Source organism: Gavia stellata, chromosome 28 (genome assembly GCF_030936135.1).
Source record: "Gavia stellata isolate bGavSte3 chromosome 28, bGavSte3.hap2, whole genome shotgun sequence".
Taxonomy (NCBI): domain Eukaryota; kingdom Metazoa; phylum Chordata; class Aves; order Gaviiformes; family Gaviidae; genus Gavia; species Gavia stellata.
This window is the reverse complement of record NC_082621.1, coordinates 3675095-3695343: the sequence shown is the minus strand read 5'-3', so window position 1 is coordinate 3695343 and position 20249 is coordinate 3675095. Positions and strand designations below refer to the sequence as shown.

General features: G+C 39.1%; 1 protein-coding gene across 6 annotated transcripts in view; it reads left to right on the top strand.

The window, feature by feature from the left end:
• The window catches only part of CDC27 (cell division cycle 27), a 33422-nt gene extending 13396 nt beyond the window's left edge, over nucleotides 1-20026 (top strand). Inside the window, exons 6-19 of one of the 6 annotated variants that reach the window (XM_059830181.1) lie at nucleotides 170-324; nucleotides 420-634; nucleotides 1323-1437; nucleotides 4849-4964; nucleotides 5418-5517; nucleotides 6188-6395; nucleotides 7228-7397; nucleotides 8753-8905; nucleotides 10184-10392; nucleotides 11052-11169; nucleotides 12237-12365; nucleotides 14156-14230; nucleotides 16082-16238; nucleotides 18416-20026. In XM_059830181.1, the coding sequence (XP_059686164.1) occupies nucleotides 170-324; nucleotides 420-634; nucleotides 1323-1437; nucleotides 4849-4964; nucleotides 5418-5517; nucleotides 6188-6395; nucleotides 7228-7397; nucleotides 8753-8905; nucleotides 10184-10392; nucleotides 11052-11169; nucleotides 12237-12365; nucleotides 14156-14230; nucleotides 16082-16238; nucleotides 18416-18498 (2003 nt within the window). In that variant the 3' untranslated portion in view covers nucleotides 18499-20026. Of the gene's footprint in view, nucleotides 1-169; nucleotides 325-419; nucleotides 635-1322; nucleotides 1438-4830; nucleotides 4965-5417; nucleotides 5518-6187; nucleotides 6396-7224; nucleotides 7398-8752; nucleotides 8906-10183; nucleotides 10393-11051; nucleotides 11170-12236; nucleotides 12366-14155; nucleotides 14231-16081; nucleotides 16263-18415 lie in introns of all 6 variants that reach the window. The other 5 variants (XM_059830178.1, XM_059830179.1, XM_059830176.1 and 2 more) reach the window with 5 other exon arrangements.
• Nucleotides 20027-20249: the final 223 nt, after the last annotated feature.

The following is a 20249-nucleotide window of genomic DNA, read 5'->3' as shown; positions in this document are numbered from 1 at the left end:
GGTTTTGTAGTGGAAGAACACTTCTGATTTAGCGTAAGGGGTTTTAAAACAATGAAATAAAACGCACCCCTTCTAAAATACTTTGTCCCCTGTTCTCCTTGTTTCAGACTGGATATTCAGCACATAGACTCAGGAATAACTCTGTTTACATCTCCTTCCAATCTTACAGGTGAAAAACCAGACCCTGACCAAACATTTAAATTAACATCTTTACAGAACTTCAGCAGCTGTCTGCCTAACACTTGCACAACATTGGTATCTAATCACAACATATCCCACAGACAGCCTGAGACTGTCCTTATGGAAACGCCCCAAGACACAATTGTGAGTTTTTGTGAATGCATTGTATTTAAAGCAGTCTTTCCAGCTTAACTGAAAAATGCTAATTAGAAAGTACTCTGTGTGTATTTTTTTTTCAGGAGTTGAACAGAATCAACCTAGAATCCTCCAATTCAAAATATTCCTCCCTGAACACGGATTCTTCTATGTCTTACATTGACTCGGCTGTAATTTCACCAGATGCTGTCCCTCTTGGGTCAGGAACTGCCATATTGTCTAAACAGGCTCAAAATAAACCAAAAACTGGGCGGAGTTTACTGGGGGGACCTGCGGCTTTGAGCCCACTAACTCCGAGGTAAGTCCTTGAGATAGACAGCTTCTGTCTACAGAAGTTTATAACGTTTGATAACATTTATGGTTTTTTGAAACAGGAAAGATGTCTGGTGCTGCACAGCATACTTGAATGTGCATGTTGATAATGCTGCAGAAGTGAAAGCTAAACAACTTCAGTAACTGCTCTTGGTCCTAGTGTTCATCTCTTCTGTTTTTTAAACAAGCAGTTGATATTTTTGATTAGAAGAGAGGAACTGTTGATTCAGTAGATTCCTTATTGCGATGTTCACACTGGAAAAATCTTTAAAGGAATATGTTTCTGCTCTGGAATAAACTTTATTATGAAAAGCTACTTTTAAGAGCTTTCCTTGAGGAGTAGCTCTCTTCTGAAGAGCATGTAAATATATGCTTTGTCCTATATGCCATCTTATTTAAACAGCATTATGTTACAAGGGATTGTCTGTGTGTATTAGTTACTATGCAGGCAGGCAAAGAAGGTTCTGTATCTTTCCATTTCAGGAATAAGAATACTTTCTATTAAAGTCTCTTTTATAGATGAGGATAGTAAGATATTAGAGGGTTGACATAAATCAATGAAGTAGCTCCAAAATGAAGCTGATCATCTGGGTCTCTGTTTTAACCACAGAATCAGGCTAGCTCTCATGGTCTGATATTTAGATTTTGACCCTTCTTCCTCATTTTGTTCTCAGCTTTGGAATTTTGCCACTAGAAACCCCAAGCCCTGGAGATGGATCGTATTTGCAAAACTACACAAACTCTTCTTCTGTAATTGATGTGCCATCCACAGGAGCACCTTCAAAGAAGGTATCTTGCATTCTAGAACGTGATTGCTGCTCTATGAGGTTTGCAGCGTACTTAAAGAAGAATCCATACTGCAGATAAAAAAACCCTGCATGTGAGCTGAGTTGTGCTGACAATGGGGAGAACCCAATTTATCCACTGTTTACAAAATTTGTTTTGAAAAACAATTTGTCTGAGTGTGGAACTGACTGCAGCCTCCTTTAGTTGTGGAAATGGTTTGGGTTAATTAAGTGAGAGTTAAATTTAAGTCTCATTTGTCTACAAAGTGCATTTAAAAAAAAAATTACTCTTACTAACAATTATTTAATGCCATGAAATAATATTGATCACCAGCTCACGTGTGTTTACAGGCTAGTGAGGTTGGGGGTGAGGGGAGCAGTTTAATTTGACTACAGCTGGTCAGGTGTTTCCCTGACAAAACTTTTTGGACTTTTCTGAAGTGTTTAGTTAAAATCAAATTCATTGTAGAATAGTCTGTTACATTGAAACAACTGTTTCTAAAGCCTCAATAGTTTATTTTTAAAGTCGTCTTTTTCAGCTAAGCAAATGAGGCACAAGAAAAAAAAAATACACCATATAACAAGTAAAGATGTCTGCATTGTAAATATTTTCAGCTTATGTCACTTCCTTTGGCTAGCAAAACAGATTTTTGTTTTCTGAACTTTTCATAATGATAAGCAATAACCTTTTATTTCTAATTAAAACAAGTCCTCTTTTCCCCACCCGAAATGCCCGGGCAGTGCAGACTGCCTAGCTGGTGTTGCTAGAGGCAGCCTGAGGAAGGTGCTGTATCTTCTGTCTGCTCGCCATCAGAGAGGAATGTACAAACAGTGATGCTTCTAAACAACGAAGGATTCATAACTTTTCAGTGTGCGAGGTGGAGTCTGAAGACAGTCCAAACCTGGAGGTTTCAGTTCAAGTTCTTTTAATTAATGTATTTTCAGGGATGACTTCGAATAATCCTAGAAGCCTCAAGGGAGCTGAAGCTACTGCTTTCTTGCAAGCAGTTCTTGAATTCTAGTTTACAGACCAGAGTAATCAAGATACTGCTGGTGGTCCGTGGAGGGCTGGCTGTGATAGAGTGGTGCTGTTTCACTCGGCTACGTCTTGTATAGAGGAAACTATAAAAATTGTCTTTTTTACTCCGTAAGAAACTGCCATAGTTGCCATAGTGATAAATGAGAGGTGGAATGTTGATGACAGTTGATGAACCATTTGTTCCTTTCTAAAAGCAAAAAACCTGAGGATTTTTCCCTGTATTTTTTGTAAATCTAGAAGTTGCATGAGGGATGCTAGTGTTCTATAGGTGGCCAACTCTTTTAAAGTAAAGCTAAGTGCAAGTGGTAGTGTTGAATTCCTCAAAATGTAGAAGTTGAATTTCCACATTGGATGCTCAGGACAAGTCAGTTGGTGCTCAGCTTGCTGCGCCATTCTGTAAGTGAAATTTGGGAGCTGTTAAAAACTGCGTTTGTCTTCTCTCCTTGGCCCAGTACTTAAAAGAATAAAAGCCAGTAATCAGGTAACTTTTTTCCTTTGGATGGTCTTCTGAAGTCTGTGACTGGGAACTCTGGAATCTCATTGCACGAGCCATTATGGTATCCTGTCTCTAGACATCTCATTACTGCAACACTTCCTATCAGTTCTTAGTCCTGCTTGCCTTTTTCTTTTGCCTTTGTTCTGCTGGGGCTGGACGGAGCTGAAACAGTCTGCTAGAAGTATGCTTCGTGCAGCTGATCCAATTCCCATCCTGTATTTGCTCAGGACCAAGCAGTTTTCCGTGGTATAGTTGAAAACACTGCCTTGTGGTGGATTGTGCATATGTAGGAAGGTAAATTGTCATGAGTTTGAAAAATTGAAATAGTTAGCAAAGCACAGCTCTTCGATGTAGTACTCATCTGCATTTAATATCACGTGTCTACTACATGATAGATGAAAAGCTTTGGGGAATCAAGTCATAGCTGCTGCTTCTTTGTTGCTTTGCTAGGTATGGCGCAACAGCACCGAGGTGTAAATTTTTTGCTAATCCATGAATATGCTTTCTGCCCAGATGCATCTATGCTACTACCTAAACACAAATATTTAATACATTTTAATAAACAGCTTAGAATTCTGATGTGTGCTTTGTCCAATGCAAATAATTACTTGGCCAATTTCACTTCTGCTCTTCAAATTACTGACTTAGAAAAGGTTTAGTGGAGCTGTGGCTAGAATGTGCATGACTTAACGGAGGCAGTTTCCTAGGAAACACTTACGTAAATGAATGAAACATTAGGATGGATCCAAAGGCTTCCTATCTGAGTGGGCAAGCATGCTTGCTGGCCGCCTAAACTGTCCTCTGATAACAAAGAAACTGAGAAGGGAAGGAAAGGACAGAACGTTAGAAGTCAGATAATGCATAAACTGGTGTTGCTTATGCTGTCATTGATCCCACTTGCTGATTTCTGAACACCTCTTCCAAACTGCCATTGCCGAGTTGAATCTTGGCACCCCTGCAGTGGGCAGAAAGATAGGCTTTAAGCTTTCTTAAAGGCAGGGAGGGGAGGACCTGTTCTGAATCCTTTATAAGAAGTCTGGACATCAGACAATGAATTTCTCACACCTCAGCTGTTCCAGGGTAGGCATCAAAGTGCGCATTTTAGCTCTCTGAAGATGTGTGAAGATGTAAGACAATGTGTTGGTGCTAAGTCATATTACATGCTTGTAACCTGTGGCAAATAAAAGGTATAAAAAAATGTGCGTGAGCACACAAAGCGTTGCTCAGCTGACATGCAGTAACTTGCTGCTCCGTGTTAAGTTGACTGTAGGTCTCTGTTGACTTTCTATGCTGCATAATGCAGGTCCCTTTTTGATGAAGCAGTTTATTTCTGTATCCGCTCCAAAGGCTCATGCGGTAAATGCTTTGATTTGTGAAATACAGATTTATGCGATGAACAGGTATGCTAAATGGGAGCGGCAGGCTCAGATGTTGTACAGTGAGCACCTCAGTGAGGTGTTAATGGCTTTTGGATGCAATCATAATATGATAATTCAAAAATATTTTTCTTTCTGTGCTTGATCTCCTTACAACTTTCTGTGGAGAAGGAACTTTAAATACGACATCTTTTCATTCCCTTTTATTCTTGCACAAGCATCTTAACATATAGTTTCTTGCCACTAGATGGAGATTTTATATCTTTCAAATAATGTGCATGAAGTTGGTAAACTCGGTGTTATTGGCATTTTAACAGGTAGAAATTTTGATGGGCCCTCCTTGGAAGGGGACCCTCACCCTTTATTGAAAGAATCTATATTTATCCTATCTTTATCTTCCTTGGTGCAGTGTTTGATAGGCAGAATGGATTTGGTTTGATATAGCAGAGATTGAGACTTCTTAGTGACATAATAACAAACCTGTAGAAACTTTGTGTTATGCAGACTGTCAGCAGGATAAGCCAAGCTGGAACAAAATCTGTCTTCTCACAGAGTGGAAATAGCCGGGAAGTCACTCCAATTCTTGTTGCACAAACACAGAGCTCTGGCCCACAGACAAGGTAAGGGAAAAAACAAACAAACAAAAAAATCATCTTGGTATTACCTTTTGCATCTCCTTTCTTGAAGGAATTTGGTGCTTTATTTGCCCAACCTGTGTGGGTGTTCCTGCAAAATTCCTCTTTGGATGAGGAAGAAGTGTATTTTTTGTTAAGTAAAATAACTTCAGTAAAATAACTTCAGTGGATAAGTAGGAAGCTCGTGCGTGGTGGTTGGTCTGTTTTGGTTTAAATCTCCTTTGCAGTTAGACCATTTCATCAATAAACGAAAAAGTAGCTGGAAGGAAATTTTGCTCACGTTCTTAACATGCAACAGGTAGATTTATTTTTTCATCCCTTGAAATGGGAATATCTGTGCTGTAGTACTTGAGCATTTTTGTTTAAACAAAGATAAAAGCTCTTTTTATTAAAAATGGAGCAAAGATCTTTAGTTTTTAATGTGCTGTTTGTTTTCAGTACAACACCTCAGGTATTGAGCCCAACAATTGCTGCTCCACCAAACGCACTGCCTCGAAGAAGCTCTCGCCTATTTACTAGTGATAGCTCTACAACAAAGGTAACAAACTTCATGTGTTTTGCAAACTTGTGGGTTTCTTACCCATGCCACTTCACTGCCTAACAATTTCCCCATATGCATAGCAATTCTAGCAGCTTAAGAACAGGTTCTGTAACAAGCAGAACTTAAAAAATAACATATTATGGCATCATGACATCATGACATGTTTTGTATAGCCAGTTATTTCTTAAGTTCTCAAGTGCTCAACTGAAATAGTAGGAAGAAGAGTATTGTGAACAAAACCAAAGATGCAGGCTGGGTTGACAAATGCAGGGGGTGCTGCATAACCCATTTGATAAAGAGGCTGTGTTGTTCAGATATATTTATTGAAGAATTCCTTTTGAGAAAATACTTTTTTTTTTTTTGCCAAAACAAAGTTATTCTCACATCGGTTTTCTGCTCTTCAAACAATGGAGCAGAACACCAAAGTGCAAATACTCATGGACTGTAGTTAGGCGATGTGAACATTTCCTATTTAAAAATGAACTACTAAACATATTCAGTGAAGTTACTGAGTGTCTGTGTACTTAAGTTTAAAAGTCAAACACTGGGCATTATTGTTAAGGCTGCAAAGAGGCATAAATGTAATTTTACACAATTCACTTTTGTGTTTAGTTACCAGAATTTAAGAGACTTTTATATATGTAACTCTTACTCTTCTTACTTGCAGGAAAATAGCAAAAAATTAAAAATGAAGTTTCCACCTAAGATTCCAAACAGAAAAACAAAAAGTAAAACAAATAAGGGAGGAATAACTCAACCAAACTTAAATGACAGTTTGGAAATTACCAAACTGGACTCTTCCATCATTTCAGAAGGGAAAATTTCCACTGTTGCACCACAGATCCAGGCTTTTACGCTACAGAAGGCAGCAGCAGGTCTGTTTGAATACTACTGGACTGTAGTAGAGTAAACATTAGTATATGTATGTTTTAAGGTTGAATGAAGAAAAAGTTGCTCCAGTGTTTGCTTCCTTCTTGTTTCAGTTAGTCTGCAGCTATCACCTTTGTATAATCATAAAAACTGATTGAATTCAATATCTTCTAGTTAACTTATAAAGAATATGTGAAGAAGTATTAAATGTGGCTAGCTGTAAGCAGGTACATCTTGCAAGCTCTAATCTTTATTAATGGTTGATATATTTTCAGGCGAGATCCTTGGAAACTGATTCAAAGAAGCTATGAGTAACCCAGTCATCTTCCCTCAAAACTGGGTTTATGTAGTCTGTTCTCCCTTTATATTTCCCATTTGTTTTTAAACAAGTCTTTATTCAGATTGTCAGAAAATCCTAGACAAACTGCTGAATTCCTCTCTTTTGGCTCGATAATGTTTCCAAGCAGCAAGAAGATGTATCCATGGATACCAGACATGTGGAAACTGTGTTCAGACCTAACGAAATGTTTGAATAGCTGCTGTAAATGCAAAACTCCAGTTGCCCTGAACTTCAGAGTTTCTCTGTTCCTGAGCATTCTCTTGCTGGGTTAAGAAGTCGTTACTCTCTGATTTCCATTACAAAGGTTGATGTTTAGAATATCATGCCTAAGTTATGAGCGCATAAGCCTGTGTTTGGGAACTCCTGAAAGATTTTCATGGGCGAATTCAGGAGCAGTGCCTGCCACAATGAAGAGCTTATGGGATTAGCAGTTTCAAGTAAATAAGTCTTGGCTGTCTTTTTTTCCACTTTTATTTATTGTATTTTTCTCCTAGAAGGTTTGATGAGCCTTCTCCGTGACATGGGGAAAGGTTATTTAGCCTTGTGTTCATACAACTGCAAAGAAGCGATTAATATTTTAAGCCATTTACCATCCCACCACTACAACACTGGCTGGGTGCTGTGCCAAATTGGGAGAGCTTACTTCGAACTTGCAGAATATATGCAGGTAGGAACTGTGTGTGTTGATTGTTACTCTTTTCACTTTTGCTTTGCATAGCTTTGCACAAAACCTGCAGACTTCTGCAAAAGCTATGGGAAGTTTACAGTTGAGAGAATTCTATAAACATAGAAGTTAAACGTGGAATGGATTTAGATCTTGAGTCTGCGTCACTATTCATTGAGCTTTCCTGAAGAGGCTGAGTTACACTTTAGATTTCTTTTAATGTTAAGGTATTTCCTCTTGCATCCAACCATTGGGGTGTCCTCCTTGCCTCTCCCTATCTTCACCCACAGCTGTGCTGATGTAATTGTTTGTACTGCAATGTTGTAAATTAGATCACTGAAACAATTTGAGTTCTAAACCCAAAAACTTCTCTTGTCCTTTTTAGTTAACGCAGATCACATCAGTGACCTAGTTTCCTTTGCAGCCTCAGAAATGACAGCATTGGCACAGCTGAGGTGATGCCAAACTGCTTCAGAAACAGAAGCGAGAGCAGTTAAGGGTAATCCAGCAGTTTAACTCTCCTTGTCACTGTTGTCCTGATAGCTGATGTGCCCATTTCCTCAGAATTTTTTAAAACACTTCTTGACAGATGTCAAAAATGTGTGCAGGAGCCAAATGCAGTGGGTTCCAAAGCGTTTTTTAAACTGTACACACAGTCTGGTTAGAGACGGAGCACAGTGTGCTGCTTAATAGCTTATTTTGAAAACAGGCTAGAGACCCTAATGGTTTCCTAAAGCTAGGCTTCTTCCCTTGTTGCTGCCTTGAGTCTTGTAACCTGGAACTTCAGTTTATGAAATAGATATCTACACCAGAAAGATTTCATTAGTCAACTCTTGATAAGAAGCATAGCTGTCTCAAATGAAAGTAAAGCACCTCTGTGTTGTCACATGCTTGTGCATGCCCCCATCCCTGCGTCAGCCGTGTTCACCGCAGTGATCGTCATGTTGCCTTTTGCCTTGTAATTACTATGCAGTGTCTGGAGGGGTGTAGCGCTCATATGAACGCAATACCTGTCATCTGTTAGAATGGCTAATAATCATAACTGGCCCATAGAAGTATGCTACACTTTTTCTGATTTTGTGGGTAACTTTTTTGCCTTACTTGTGCGCCGTGATAGAAACAGGAATGTAATCCAAGTCAGCAGTAGGCAGGGCCAGCTGCATTTCTGCTGGCATAACTATGTTGGCATATAGTTGCTCCCTTCACTTGCAAGGGAAGTTACAGGACTTGTAGCTCTGTGTAGTACACTTACAAAGCAAAGAGGATGCTCAGTCTGGACATCTGAGGCTTCTAACCTTGACCTATGTGCTCTGCATTGGTGGGTGAAATTTTGTGTTAAGTTTAATTTCTGTTCTTAGGCTGAGAGAATATTTTCGGAAGTAAGGAGGATTGAAAACTACAGAGTAGAAGGCATGGAGATCTATTCGACTACGCTGTGGCATCTGCAGAAAGATGTTGCTCTTTCAGTTCTTTCAAAGGATTTGACGGACATGGATAAAAACTCACCGGAGGTATAAAATGCTGTGGTCTTGAAAGAGAAGAGGGCAACTGTATGTGGCAAAATCAATGACTGAGAACAAAGCTCCGAGCTCTAGTCTAGTTCAAGCGTATTCTCCTGTGAGAACTGCATGGCAAAACTGGAGAGGGAGGTGGCAGGATTTTCTGCTGAACTGATGATGCCTGAAATGACTTCTTAGAATTAGAATATCAGCTTACATGGAACAGGTTGAAACCTTTTATCTGTTAATGGTTATTTAAAATTGCATTGGCACCATTCATCCAGGAAGATCATGGGTTAGTCAGTCACTCCTGCTGCCAGTATGCAAAGATAAGGAATATCTTTTTTCAGTACCACCTTTAATTGCTGTAGTTAATTCCCTGGCACTTAAAACATATTTGCTCTAGAATTCCTTTTCAGACGTAATGTTGCACATTTTTATGCCAAAGTCCATTAAACTGCAGACTGTATGGTAATATAAAGTCGTGATACACAAAAAGCCAGGCATCTTTTAATGGGTGTCATGCTAAAAGTAATGGACGTATGCATTTATAAATGTGTTCTTAACAGAGTTGAGAAAACTGTAGATTATACTGGGATTTTTTTTTTTTGTTGGAGGCGAGAATCCTGTTCATGTTGTCCTGTTAGCTTGTCTAATAGTGGAAAAATCAAAACCAATGAAGCAGTTGGTAGTTGTAGTAAGATAGCCTGGAGACAAGAAAATGCAGATTCTGATACAAGGAGTGGAGAACAGTTACGCGATTTGGCAGTCATGCTAAAAATTTGGGAAAGCAAGGGACGCTGGGCCGTGATGCTTTACAATCTTGATGCTGGTTGCTGAGCAGGAGGGAAAGAAGAGGTTGCTGCTGAAATTGTTGCTCTGCAGATTTCCAGATTTGTCAGTTGGAGGGAGCTGAAGAGTGAAAGTGAATGTACCGTCTCCCCCTTCATTATTCTTGAATATCTAAGGTGTTTTATTTCTAGCCTTTTCAACAGCTTCAAAAGCTTTAGTCGTTAGTCATCAAAGTATCTAATTGGCACAAACTTGTTGGGTGTCCTTAGATTCTCGATTTCTGTATTTCAGCTTGTGTAGCTATAAGGTGTATTTAGGCTTATCTGCCTCTCAGGAGTGAGACTTAACTAACTGTTGCGGTGGTGGTGGTGGTGGTTTTTAATCTAGGAGGAAGTTATATATAATTATGTAAATCAGTATGGAAAACTCTGTTCAGCTCAAACTTAGTCACTTGGAGTTGTAAGAAGTGTGCTAATTTTGCAATGCTATTTTTACTAGGCATGGTGTGCTGCAGGAAACTGTTTCAGCTTGCAACGAGAGCATGACATTGCAATCAAGTTCTTCCAGCGAGCCATTCAAGTTGATCCAAACTATGCTTATGCCTACACCCTGTTGGGGCATGAATTTGTGTTAACAGAAGAACTAGACAAAGCATTAGCTTGTTTTAGAAATGCAATCAGAGTCAACCCTAGACACTATAATGCATGGTAAGTTTTGCTTCATCCCCCTCCTTTTGCACGTGATGCAGAACCTCCTTTGGAGAAATATCTCCTGGATGCTGCCACTGCTATCATTTCCCTACCACTGTTCTCTCTAAGAAGAGAGCAAAGCAGAAGGTGTGGGCCTCATCTGTTTATTAAACAGTTACTTCCACAAGGAGGGCAAAAAAATTGGAGGTTTTGTGGTTGCTACAGATCTTCTTGGCTGTAATACCCCAGCTATTTTGTTCTTCTGTGCAGCGCTCCTCATGCACCTGGTTGGTTGATCTTCAGTTGTAGTTGGAGAGATGAGAGATCTGCCCCTTTATACCTTAGGATACAGTCAGTTTCTTACAGCTTCTGTGGGGAAAAAAATATACACTAGCAGAGCTAACTGTTACTGCTTTTTAAGTAGCTTTTGTATGCTTTTTACTTCGTAGCTGTTTAGCCAGTCTTCCTGTGTATCAGATACCAATTCTTCAGACTACCCAAATGAGCAAAAAAACCCAAGATGATTTTAGACGTAGCTTTTTCCCACAAGAAATCACTTCCCACCCTGGATGGGGTTGGCAAGTTTATGGACCATTTCTGCCAGGTCATATTCACTGACAAAGACTAGTTTGGTTAGAGTATGGTCTTACTTAACAGAATTTTTTTTCTGCTTGCAGGTATGGGCTGGGAATGATTTATTACAAACAGGAAAAATTCAGTCTAGCGGAAATGCATTTCCAGAAAGCACTTGATATCAATCCTCAGAGCTCAGTCTTACTGTGTCACATTGGAGTAGTAAGTAGATTGCACTTAACTCTATCCTTGTGTTTTAATGTGCTTTGTTCGCAGTAGAAAAGTCATTCTGAACTTTTTTAGCAAAAAAGCCCATCGAGTTCAGAGTACCTACTGAAGGATCTTAAGTGCCAGATGAATGAATAACCACAGGATTAATGTGTCAGAAAACAAACCTTCCTCTGTCTCCAAACTACTTCTAGCCAGTAATGAAATTATACTATCAGGGCATGTTTGCGAGTCAGCCAAAATAGTAGTGATATGAAAATCAAGACACTGTACAGATATTAATGTGAACAGAGTATTTATAGGGTTTTTTTATACTTAATGCATAAGAAATTAAGTGGTTTTTAACTGCTGTTGCATGCACTTGGACCAGCACTACCAGTTCTATGAAATGCTAAGGCAGCTGTCTTACTTTTCAGAGTGCAGTATTTTTGTCTGGGCTGTATGTCTGCATTGCCCTCATTCCAGTCACTTGTAGATGTGACAACTTACTACTTAGGCCACTTCATGCCAAGGGAAGTTTAAGTAGCAGGCAGCGACTTCAATCGCCATCTAAATTTAGAGGACTATTTGAAAAATTGGTCATTTATCTAGCTGCTACTGCAGTCCTTGGAAAACAGCAGCCTCACTCTAGTGAATGCTTGCTTATAAAGTTGGGAAGCAGCTCTCAGATATTCACGATGGTGACTTAAGGCTGTGTAAGTGTGGTGGATGGTTACCTGCTGGCATTCGTTTGCCTTCTACATGGCAGCAAAGCTGTGTCAAATTCTACAGGGACGGTGGCTGCTTCTCATTTATATACAGAGAAAGGCATTGAGTTCACTTCTGGCCAAAGGTTAAATTATTTCTGTAAGCCATTGGGTGGGGAGAATATTTTGAGGTGGAGACAAGGTGAGGTGAAGTCGTCTTCCTATAGGAAAGCTTGTTAAGACTTGGTCTAGAATTGGGTAAATACTTTTTTTTAAAGGAACAGACTGTAAGTACATGTAGTCAAGGATTTGTCCTTGTCTGGCAGATGAGCTGTTATTTTTCCCTTTTAAAATTGTTCTCTCTTTCTGTAATAGGTCCAGCATGCACTGAAAAAATCTGAAAAGGCTTTGGATACTTTAAACAAAGCTATTAACATTGACCCCAAGAACCCGCTATGCAAATTCCATAGAGCTTCTGTATTATTTGCAAATGAAAAATACAAGGTAAGATTGGGTACACGCACACAACCTTAAGTTATCTTTAAATTGCTGTAGCTAGGAATGGGGATGCACTGGAAGCTAAATGTTTACAGATTAACACTGGGTGGCATCAGGGCTTGCAGGAAGAACCTGGGACATTGGTCTATCTTGTAGAGGCTAACATAAAGCGTTTGCTTTGGCAAGTGCCACCTTTGCCAAGGGAGCTATGTTACATTTTTTGATGGTTATAAAATGTGGGGCCAACGGGTGATGCTTTTTTTTAATTACTATTATTTTAGCCTGACCCTGGAAGAAGAACGGAAAGAAGGGGAAATCATTGCAGCTGTCGCCAACATGTGGCTGTATTATCATGAGTTTATACTAAATTACTAAAAAAAGGCTCAGCAAACTGCCCCATAACCAATTACAGCAATAGGAACCAGCTATTTCAAAGGCTGTGTTATCGAGTGAAAAATAAGAAGCTAAGCAATTTTGGTCTGATGCCCTGCTGACCTGTACCCTGTTTAGAATAAGTGAAGATCTTCCCACAGTCTGTCTTTTCAGTGACTGCTGTCCTCTGGCCTGGTTTTTTTGGCCACAGAAGACAAGCTGCAGTCTGGTTTTTGAAACCTTGCTTCAGAAATGTGTGTGCATGTGTAAAGGGAAAACTTTACTTAGAACCTTTTTGAAAATTCATAACTGAAGCAATTAACTATAAAATGTATTAAGATTAAGGGCTTAATGAAGTGCCCGTTCATAGATAGTTTTTAAAATTTAAAAGCAGAGGATAAATACAACAGGGAAAAAAAAAAATCTTATAGTCAGCTGTCTTACTGCCCCTGCGCTACTGAAGGAATTTTTTCACCATGGTGAAGTGATGTTTTGGGAAATAAAACATTTGGACTCCTTTCTTTATCAGCTTGAGACTTGTGAGGCTAAAGTTATGCTGTTCCCATAAAATACATAAATCTTAATGAAATGGTTTGGTTTTTAGCACCAGTACTAAAATAATTCTGATAATGTGATAAAATTGGCTAGTGTTAGGTAAACAAATGTAGGCTTACACTTCCATTTATGTAGCAAGCCCTAGCTTGAAATTGTCTTCTCGTGAATAAGTTTTAGAGAGTAGAATGGAACGTTTTATAACTAACAACAAAATTTATTTCTAGCTGCAGACTAAATATTTTTAGGTAAAATTTCTTAATAATGCCAGGTTACTGTCACAGCAGAATAAATTGCTCCAGTGTCAACAATTAGTTTAAAAGTAAAGTAGAAGTTTCACTAAATATTTTGGACTTCAAATGCTTAATATAAACACAGACATTATTTGTAACAGTCTGGAGATACATATCAAAAACTAGAACTTCTCAAAAGCATAGGCTTGAGCAGTGCATCCAGCACAAAACACATCAATATTATTTCTTTTTCAGAAGTTCAGTATACTAAAGGAAGTGCCCACTGTAAATACACTGTCAGCTTCTTGTCTTCTACCCTATTATGCCTTTTTGGGAGCGACGGGGGCATTTTATGTCGGAGTTGTTAGATGTGTTGTAGGAGACCAAAGCCTGATAAACTTGCTTTATTTCTGTAATAATGGGGCTGTAATATGCTACAATCTTCAAATGAGAAACTAATGTAAAAGGAATTTTAAATGCTTCTCGTGAGACTGTACTATTGTTCTTGATGGAATATGCTGTATCTAAACGCCAGAACTTTTTTGTTTCACATTAGTGCTGAGTCACAGCTTAGTGATGTCATAACTGGTTGCAGACTGCTAGCTTGTACTTACTAAGCTCTTTTTTCTTCCTTTTCAGTCTGCTTTACAAGAACTTGAAGAACTGAAACAGATTGTTCCCAAAGAGTCTCTTGTTTACTTTTTAATAGGAAAGGTAGGTAAAACTTAACTGTGATCATAAGTCCTTTGGTTTCCTTTGCAGAAATGTACGCCTAATGAGAAAACTTGATGCCTGTCACCAAGCTGCTTCCACTTGGAGCAGTGTTCTAAAAATTCCCAAAGCTTTAAATAATGCTTACTGCTCACAGTTTTATTATGTATCAGCTTTTAAATGCAAAAGACAGTTATTACTGGAGCAGCCTTCAGCTCTCTTTAAAACAAACCAAGAAAAAATAACCCAAGCCAGTGTTATTCTTTGCCTGCTTTGATTTCACCACTGTCAACCTGAAAGATAATTAATTTTTAAAAAGCAAGAAATTGATCCTGAAAAAGATACTTCACTGAAAAGAGATACAGTGGTTATGCACACAGCCATGTATCTTTCCCTGGAAATGGAACTCTATCAAGACTTGATTCAATATTGATCAGTGGAAATCCTTAAAATTTTGAGGGATAGTCCATCCATCATCATCAGTGTTGGTTGTTTGCGCGTGTAGCTATTAAAATGTTGAATGATATTCTAATGCATTATATCAGAAATGCTGAACAAGGAGTAATTGTAGAATACTCCTAAGGCTCCATCAATAGCCTCAATGTCCTTTTCAGCTGATAGCCTCCCCAAAAGGGTTGTAGAGGGTCATCAGTTTGAAAGCAAGGAGAGTCTTTTAATGAGGCTAATAGAGCAAGCCAGCAAAGGAAAAGGTATTACTAGTTTGACAGCTGTGTTTACATTCCAACCTTCTTTGTGTTTTAATGCCAGAGAAAAGTTAATCTGGTAATAGAAATCCTCCTTCCTCACCATCTTCTCTGCTGGTAAGCTTTAAATAAGTTCTGCAACTTTCTTCAGGGGGTTGTCTGTTCACTAGGAAGCAGCAAGACAAACTTGCCTCTAGCACAGTACTGGATAACTCTTGATCAACAAGTTTTCTTTTTTTTTTTTTAAACTGGAGAGAGGTAAAAGGATTTGTGCTAAAATTTGTTGACTGGTGTTTGTCCAGGAGTAGCTGGACCTCTAAACTGACATTAGAGTTGCCACATGTTGACAAACTTAAGTACTTTCACTGTTTAAATGCTTAACACAGATAAATTACTTGCTTATCTGTCCTTAATGGTAAGGAGAGCTTCAGTGCGAGTTACAAAGAAGGTAAAATATGGGCTGGATTCTGCAATGCAGTGTTGTCTTGAAAATGTTGCTGTTCAGTTGAGCAGGACAAGCTAGGTGTCACTTAATGTCCCGTTATTTTCTCCACCTGCCAATGACAGTTTAAATGCCACTTGAGGATGTAAGAATGGCCGTGCTGAGTCAGATCAAATCTCTCTAACCATGTAACCTGCCTTTGCTAGTCCTCAATATGAGAGCTGTAGGGAAAAGTATAAGATTAATGCGTGCGTGTGGTGATGCTTCCCCAGACTATTCTCTGGGCCTCTGACATTGCAAATCTGAGACTTTGGACTTTTCTGAGCCACAAGTAGATTTGGGGTAACAGTGACTCAAGAAATTGGAAGGGTGGCGAGGGGGTGAGACAAAACAAAACATGTACACTAATAGCTTTTACACCACCCTGCTGCAGAGTTCCAAAGCTTAAATTTGTATCTGAAGATCCACCTCCTTATGTTTCTGAATCTGTCAGCTGCTATTTAATTTTTTTGAGTCTTAAATAGAAACACTTGCTCACTCTTTCGACACATATTTGCTGTTTCCCTTGAGGCTTGTATAATAAATCTTTGATATCTACCCTCTGTTGCTTTTCACAAAATACCAGTTAACTGTGGCTTGGTATGTTTGTTGTCCAAACCTTCAAGTAGCAACTTCGTGTAAATGTAGCCTTTTATGCTTTTATTTCAGGTTTATAAAAAACTGGGTCAGACACATTTGGCCCTAATGAATTTCTCATGGGCCATGGACTTGGATCCCAAAGGAGCCAATAACCAGATTAAAGAGGCCATTGATAAACGTTACCTTCCAGATGATGAGGAGCCAATAACTCAAGAAGAGCAAATCAGTGAATGTTACCCCTATGAATCAGGTTTGTATTTCCAACCCTTTTGTCATTCAAGGAGGTATTTCCACTTAGGTGGTAGGAAGAACCCCAGGTTTAATAAGTGAAACATACTGCTCAACCTTGCTGCTCGGCAAGTAAGAACTCCGGAGGCTCTTCATTCAGAAGAATTCGTTCATGCTTCCTACAGTAAGAATGAAATAACGGGTTGTGACACTTCTTTAGAATTTGTAGATGGAGTAGGACAGAGATAATGACTACTGTAAATTCATACAAATCATGGTTGGCTAACAGTACCCTAGGAGAGAAAGATGTTCCCAGAGCGGCATATCTTCCCTTATAGAAGCATCAAATCACTTCAAGGTGACTGAATGGTGACTGAAACTGTCTGTAGAGGCTCTGTCAGAAGTCAAACAAACTGGATGTTGGGTAAAACTGTTTGGTCTGCTAAACATAAAAGGTAGCTTCTGACAAAAGTCATGGAAGCAGTTTCATTTGAATCAAGAGAAAAGACAACACTCCCAATATACTACTTGGGGAATAATCCACACAAAGGAATGGCCCGGGTTTCTCCTCTCTCTAACTTTATTATGAGCTTAAAGTCCATGAAGCATGGGTAGCTCTGTCATAAATATTGACTGAATAGTTTTCTTATTAATAGATGTACGCTATGTTCTGCAACTCTAAATCTTCAACTGAAAAAGTTGTCATGTTTTTCTGCTATATATCACGTCGATTTTTATTGATCCTGTGTACAGTGTGCTTTTTAATAGTGGAAACTTATCCTGCACTGCGTTTCCTGAAGCATCAAGAGTTTCTCTCTCCCTGCTGTCCTAGTTGGGCTAACTGGGAACACGGGCTCACTGGGGCTGAGTGTGTTTCTGACCAGAAGATGGAGACAGAGACCTGGAACTGCTGAGCAACACCTGCGCAGTACAAAAAATAAAAACCCCCACACCTCAAAACAAAAAATCCAACCAAACAAAAAAAACCACACAAAAAAATCAAAACCAACCAAACAACCCAAACAAGAAAAAAACAACAGCTTAATCTCTCCAATAAATGTAAACAAAACAAAACAGTGTTAGGGTGTGTGTAAGCAATTTGGTTTTCCTGGCTGTGCAGATAAATTGTAGAAGAGTTGCAGAGTCTCAGCTGAATAACTCTTTAGTTTGTCTCATGTATCCTAAAAGTAAATTAAGGTAGTACTGGGGCAGGGGGGGAATTGTTTTTGACATATTGGCTAGTGTAAGCCATTAAATTGCCTAGCATGGGACTGGCTGTGTCCATTGTACAGAAACCTGTGAAGTGTTTTGCATTAAAGCAATAAAAGGCATCTGTGTTTCTCCACATGAAACAACTTAGGTATTTGGGAATTTACTTTTAATAGGCTAAATTGTACTATGGAAAGCAGGCTCAAGTCGCATTCCTGTGTGTGAAGAATAACCATCACTCGATAATTACCTTTGTTCTACTTTTAACAAGTATAGAAGTTAAACATTTAAGTGTAGCCTCTCAGTACATACACATTTATCTCGTATGCTGTGCATAGCATGCTCTCTTTATTCAAATAGCAGTAGGAATCTAGTTTTCCTGGAAGCTCTAGGCTAGCCATCATCTGAGTCGTTCTTCAGCGCCAGAAACGGCTGTATGCACTTACTCAAAGCAGTTCTCTTGCCACGTATCTGATGCAGTATTCTTTCTCACGGAAGCAGGGAGCAAGTAGAGGCTGCCTAACACTACTAATTGAATATTACTTGATTGTAAATCGAGTGGTCGCAATACACTAATGCCAGTGGGTAACTAGTGTGAGCATTTCAGGCAGCCAGTGTGTTTTGAGGGAGTGGGAGGGTTAAATTGCTCCTAAGGTGATTTTGTAACCTTTCGTACCAATCCTTACCTAACTAGGTGTCAGAGATTTCAGATTTTTAATGGATGATGGCTAAGGCAGCATGTTTTGTTAGTGTGTACGTCACGTTAATTCCTTTCTAAACACATTTCTTTAGATTTCATTAAGCTGGCAGGGGTCAGGGAAAAGCCATATGACTTTAAAGCATTTGAGGGGAAGCCCAAACCCATTGCTACTCTGCTTTTGATGTGCTGGAGTTGACTGTGGGGGAACCTTCGTAGAGAAGCAGCGCAGTAGTATTTGACTTCTCTGTGTTTCTTTTTCTTTCAAGTTGGCACAGATGAATCCCAAGAGAGCAGCATGACGGATGCAGACGACACACAGCTCCACGCAGTTGAAAGTGATGAATTTTAACCTCCAAAAGCCAGTATCTGAGCTTGAGCGTGTGACTGGTACTGTTGTGTTCTCCCCTTCCTTCGCATCCTGGGTCTTCACATCACTGAGCCAGCATTGTCATTATTCTCCACTGACACCATGAGTACACCACTCAGACTTAAACTGTACACAGAGTTAATGGCAGTGCAATATTCAGCTGCTACTGAGTCTGACTAGTTGGCTCTTACACATTTATGAAAGTGACTGAGGAGGAAATGCTATTTTTGGACTCCCCTTTGCTGGAAAAGTATCATGGAAGAAAGACTTGTGGTTTGCTGTAACGAAGCCAGTAGATGTGGGGATAGTACTAATGAAGCAGTGTCTTGTTCTTTTTCCAGAAATGTGTCTTAGTTTGGTTCTTTCTTGGTAAGCAGAGTGCTGAACCTCATTTCCAAGTTCTTCAAGGACAGTGTTGACAAATGCAGGCTGTTAAAGACTTTTGCATATTGTAGTGTAACTTAAATGCCAGGGAATGTAAATGACCTTAAAGCTGCAGCGTCTCCAGTGAACAAACCCAATGCACATGCTCAGGACCGGGAGCGTGTCAGACTACGTAAAATCCGGTGTCCCTACTTAGAGTGCAGACTCGTAGGAGTGGAAGTGTAGCAGGAGAATCACGTTGCAGCATCAAAGCTTTCATGAAATGCTTTCATGTTCTAACCAAGAATTAACTTATTCACCTAGTTTCCGAAAGGTCGGTGTTTACTTTGTACTTCAGAGAAACAAGTCAGCAACACCTTGCTTCAGTTTTCATATACCCCTTGACTTGTTCTTCCCCTTTTAAGAATAAAAACTAATAAAGGGCAAAATCAAGAGAGAAACATAGATACGACTGTAATGTGAAAACATCAAACCCTTAATCCAGCGTGACTGCGTGTTTCTAAGCAGATAGACTGGGAAGACCGTGGAAGCCTTAATACAACCTGAACCTTAGTCAAATGCGTCAAATAATTGTCTAAGATTAGTATAATTTTTAAAACTGTTTTGTAAGGTGTGGTCCAAGCAGGATGCAAAAATGTGCAATTATCTGTCTTTTCTTTTTTTTTTTAAGCTGTTTGCTAAGATTCTCACTTTAGGAACACTTTCCTCTTCTACAGAGGCTCTTTCTGTCAGAAGAAAGCTACGCCACGTTAACGAGTCCAAAATGATCTTTCTCTGTCGCATTCTGCAGCAACAATTGGTGCCCTTTATGCAGTGATGATAAAGAAAGTGTACGATATAAGCAGTTTTAAAGAACAATTTATGCGTAATAAATTGGGAATGATATAAATTTCATAGCAACATATTTGTTGTGATCGGTCTTAATTTTTTTTTTTTTTAATTATTGGTTTTTAGGGGTCTTTTAGTTACCTTTAGAACTCCCAATTTTTAAAACTCTGTCCTTGTCTCACACTAGGCACGTCTTCTGTCACAGCTCCTCTCTGGTCATGAGCCACACAGACACCTTTATCATCTGAAAAATAATCCTCAAGTGCTGAGCAAAAATATAATTCTCTTGATTTTTTTTTTTTTTTTGAAGTAGGAGGATAAGTAGTGAAAAATAGGCTTAAATTCCCTATAGCCTGAAAAGGAATTTCTAAAATCTGAGGAATTATAATATATTAAAGGAGCTTTGTGCCTCTGCCACATACTTCTGATCAGTTCATGTCTGGAACGTTGATGAATCGACTGGAAAATCATGACGTGTTTCAGCTGGCTTGAGCGTACCGAATCTCGCACCGCTTTTTGTG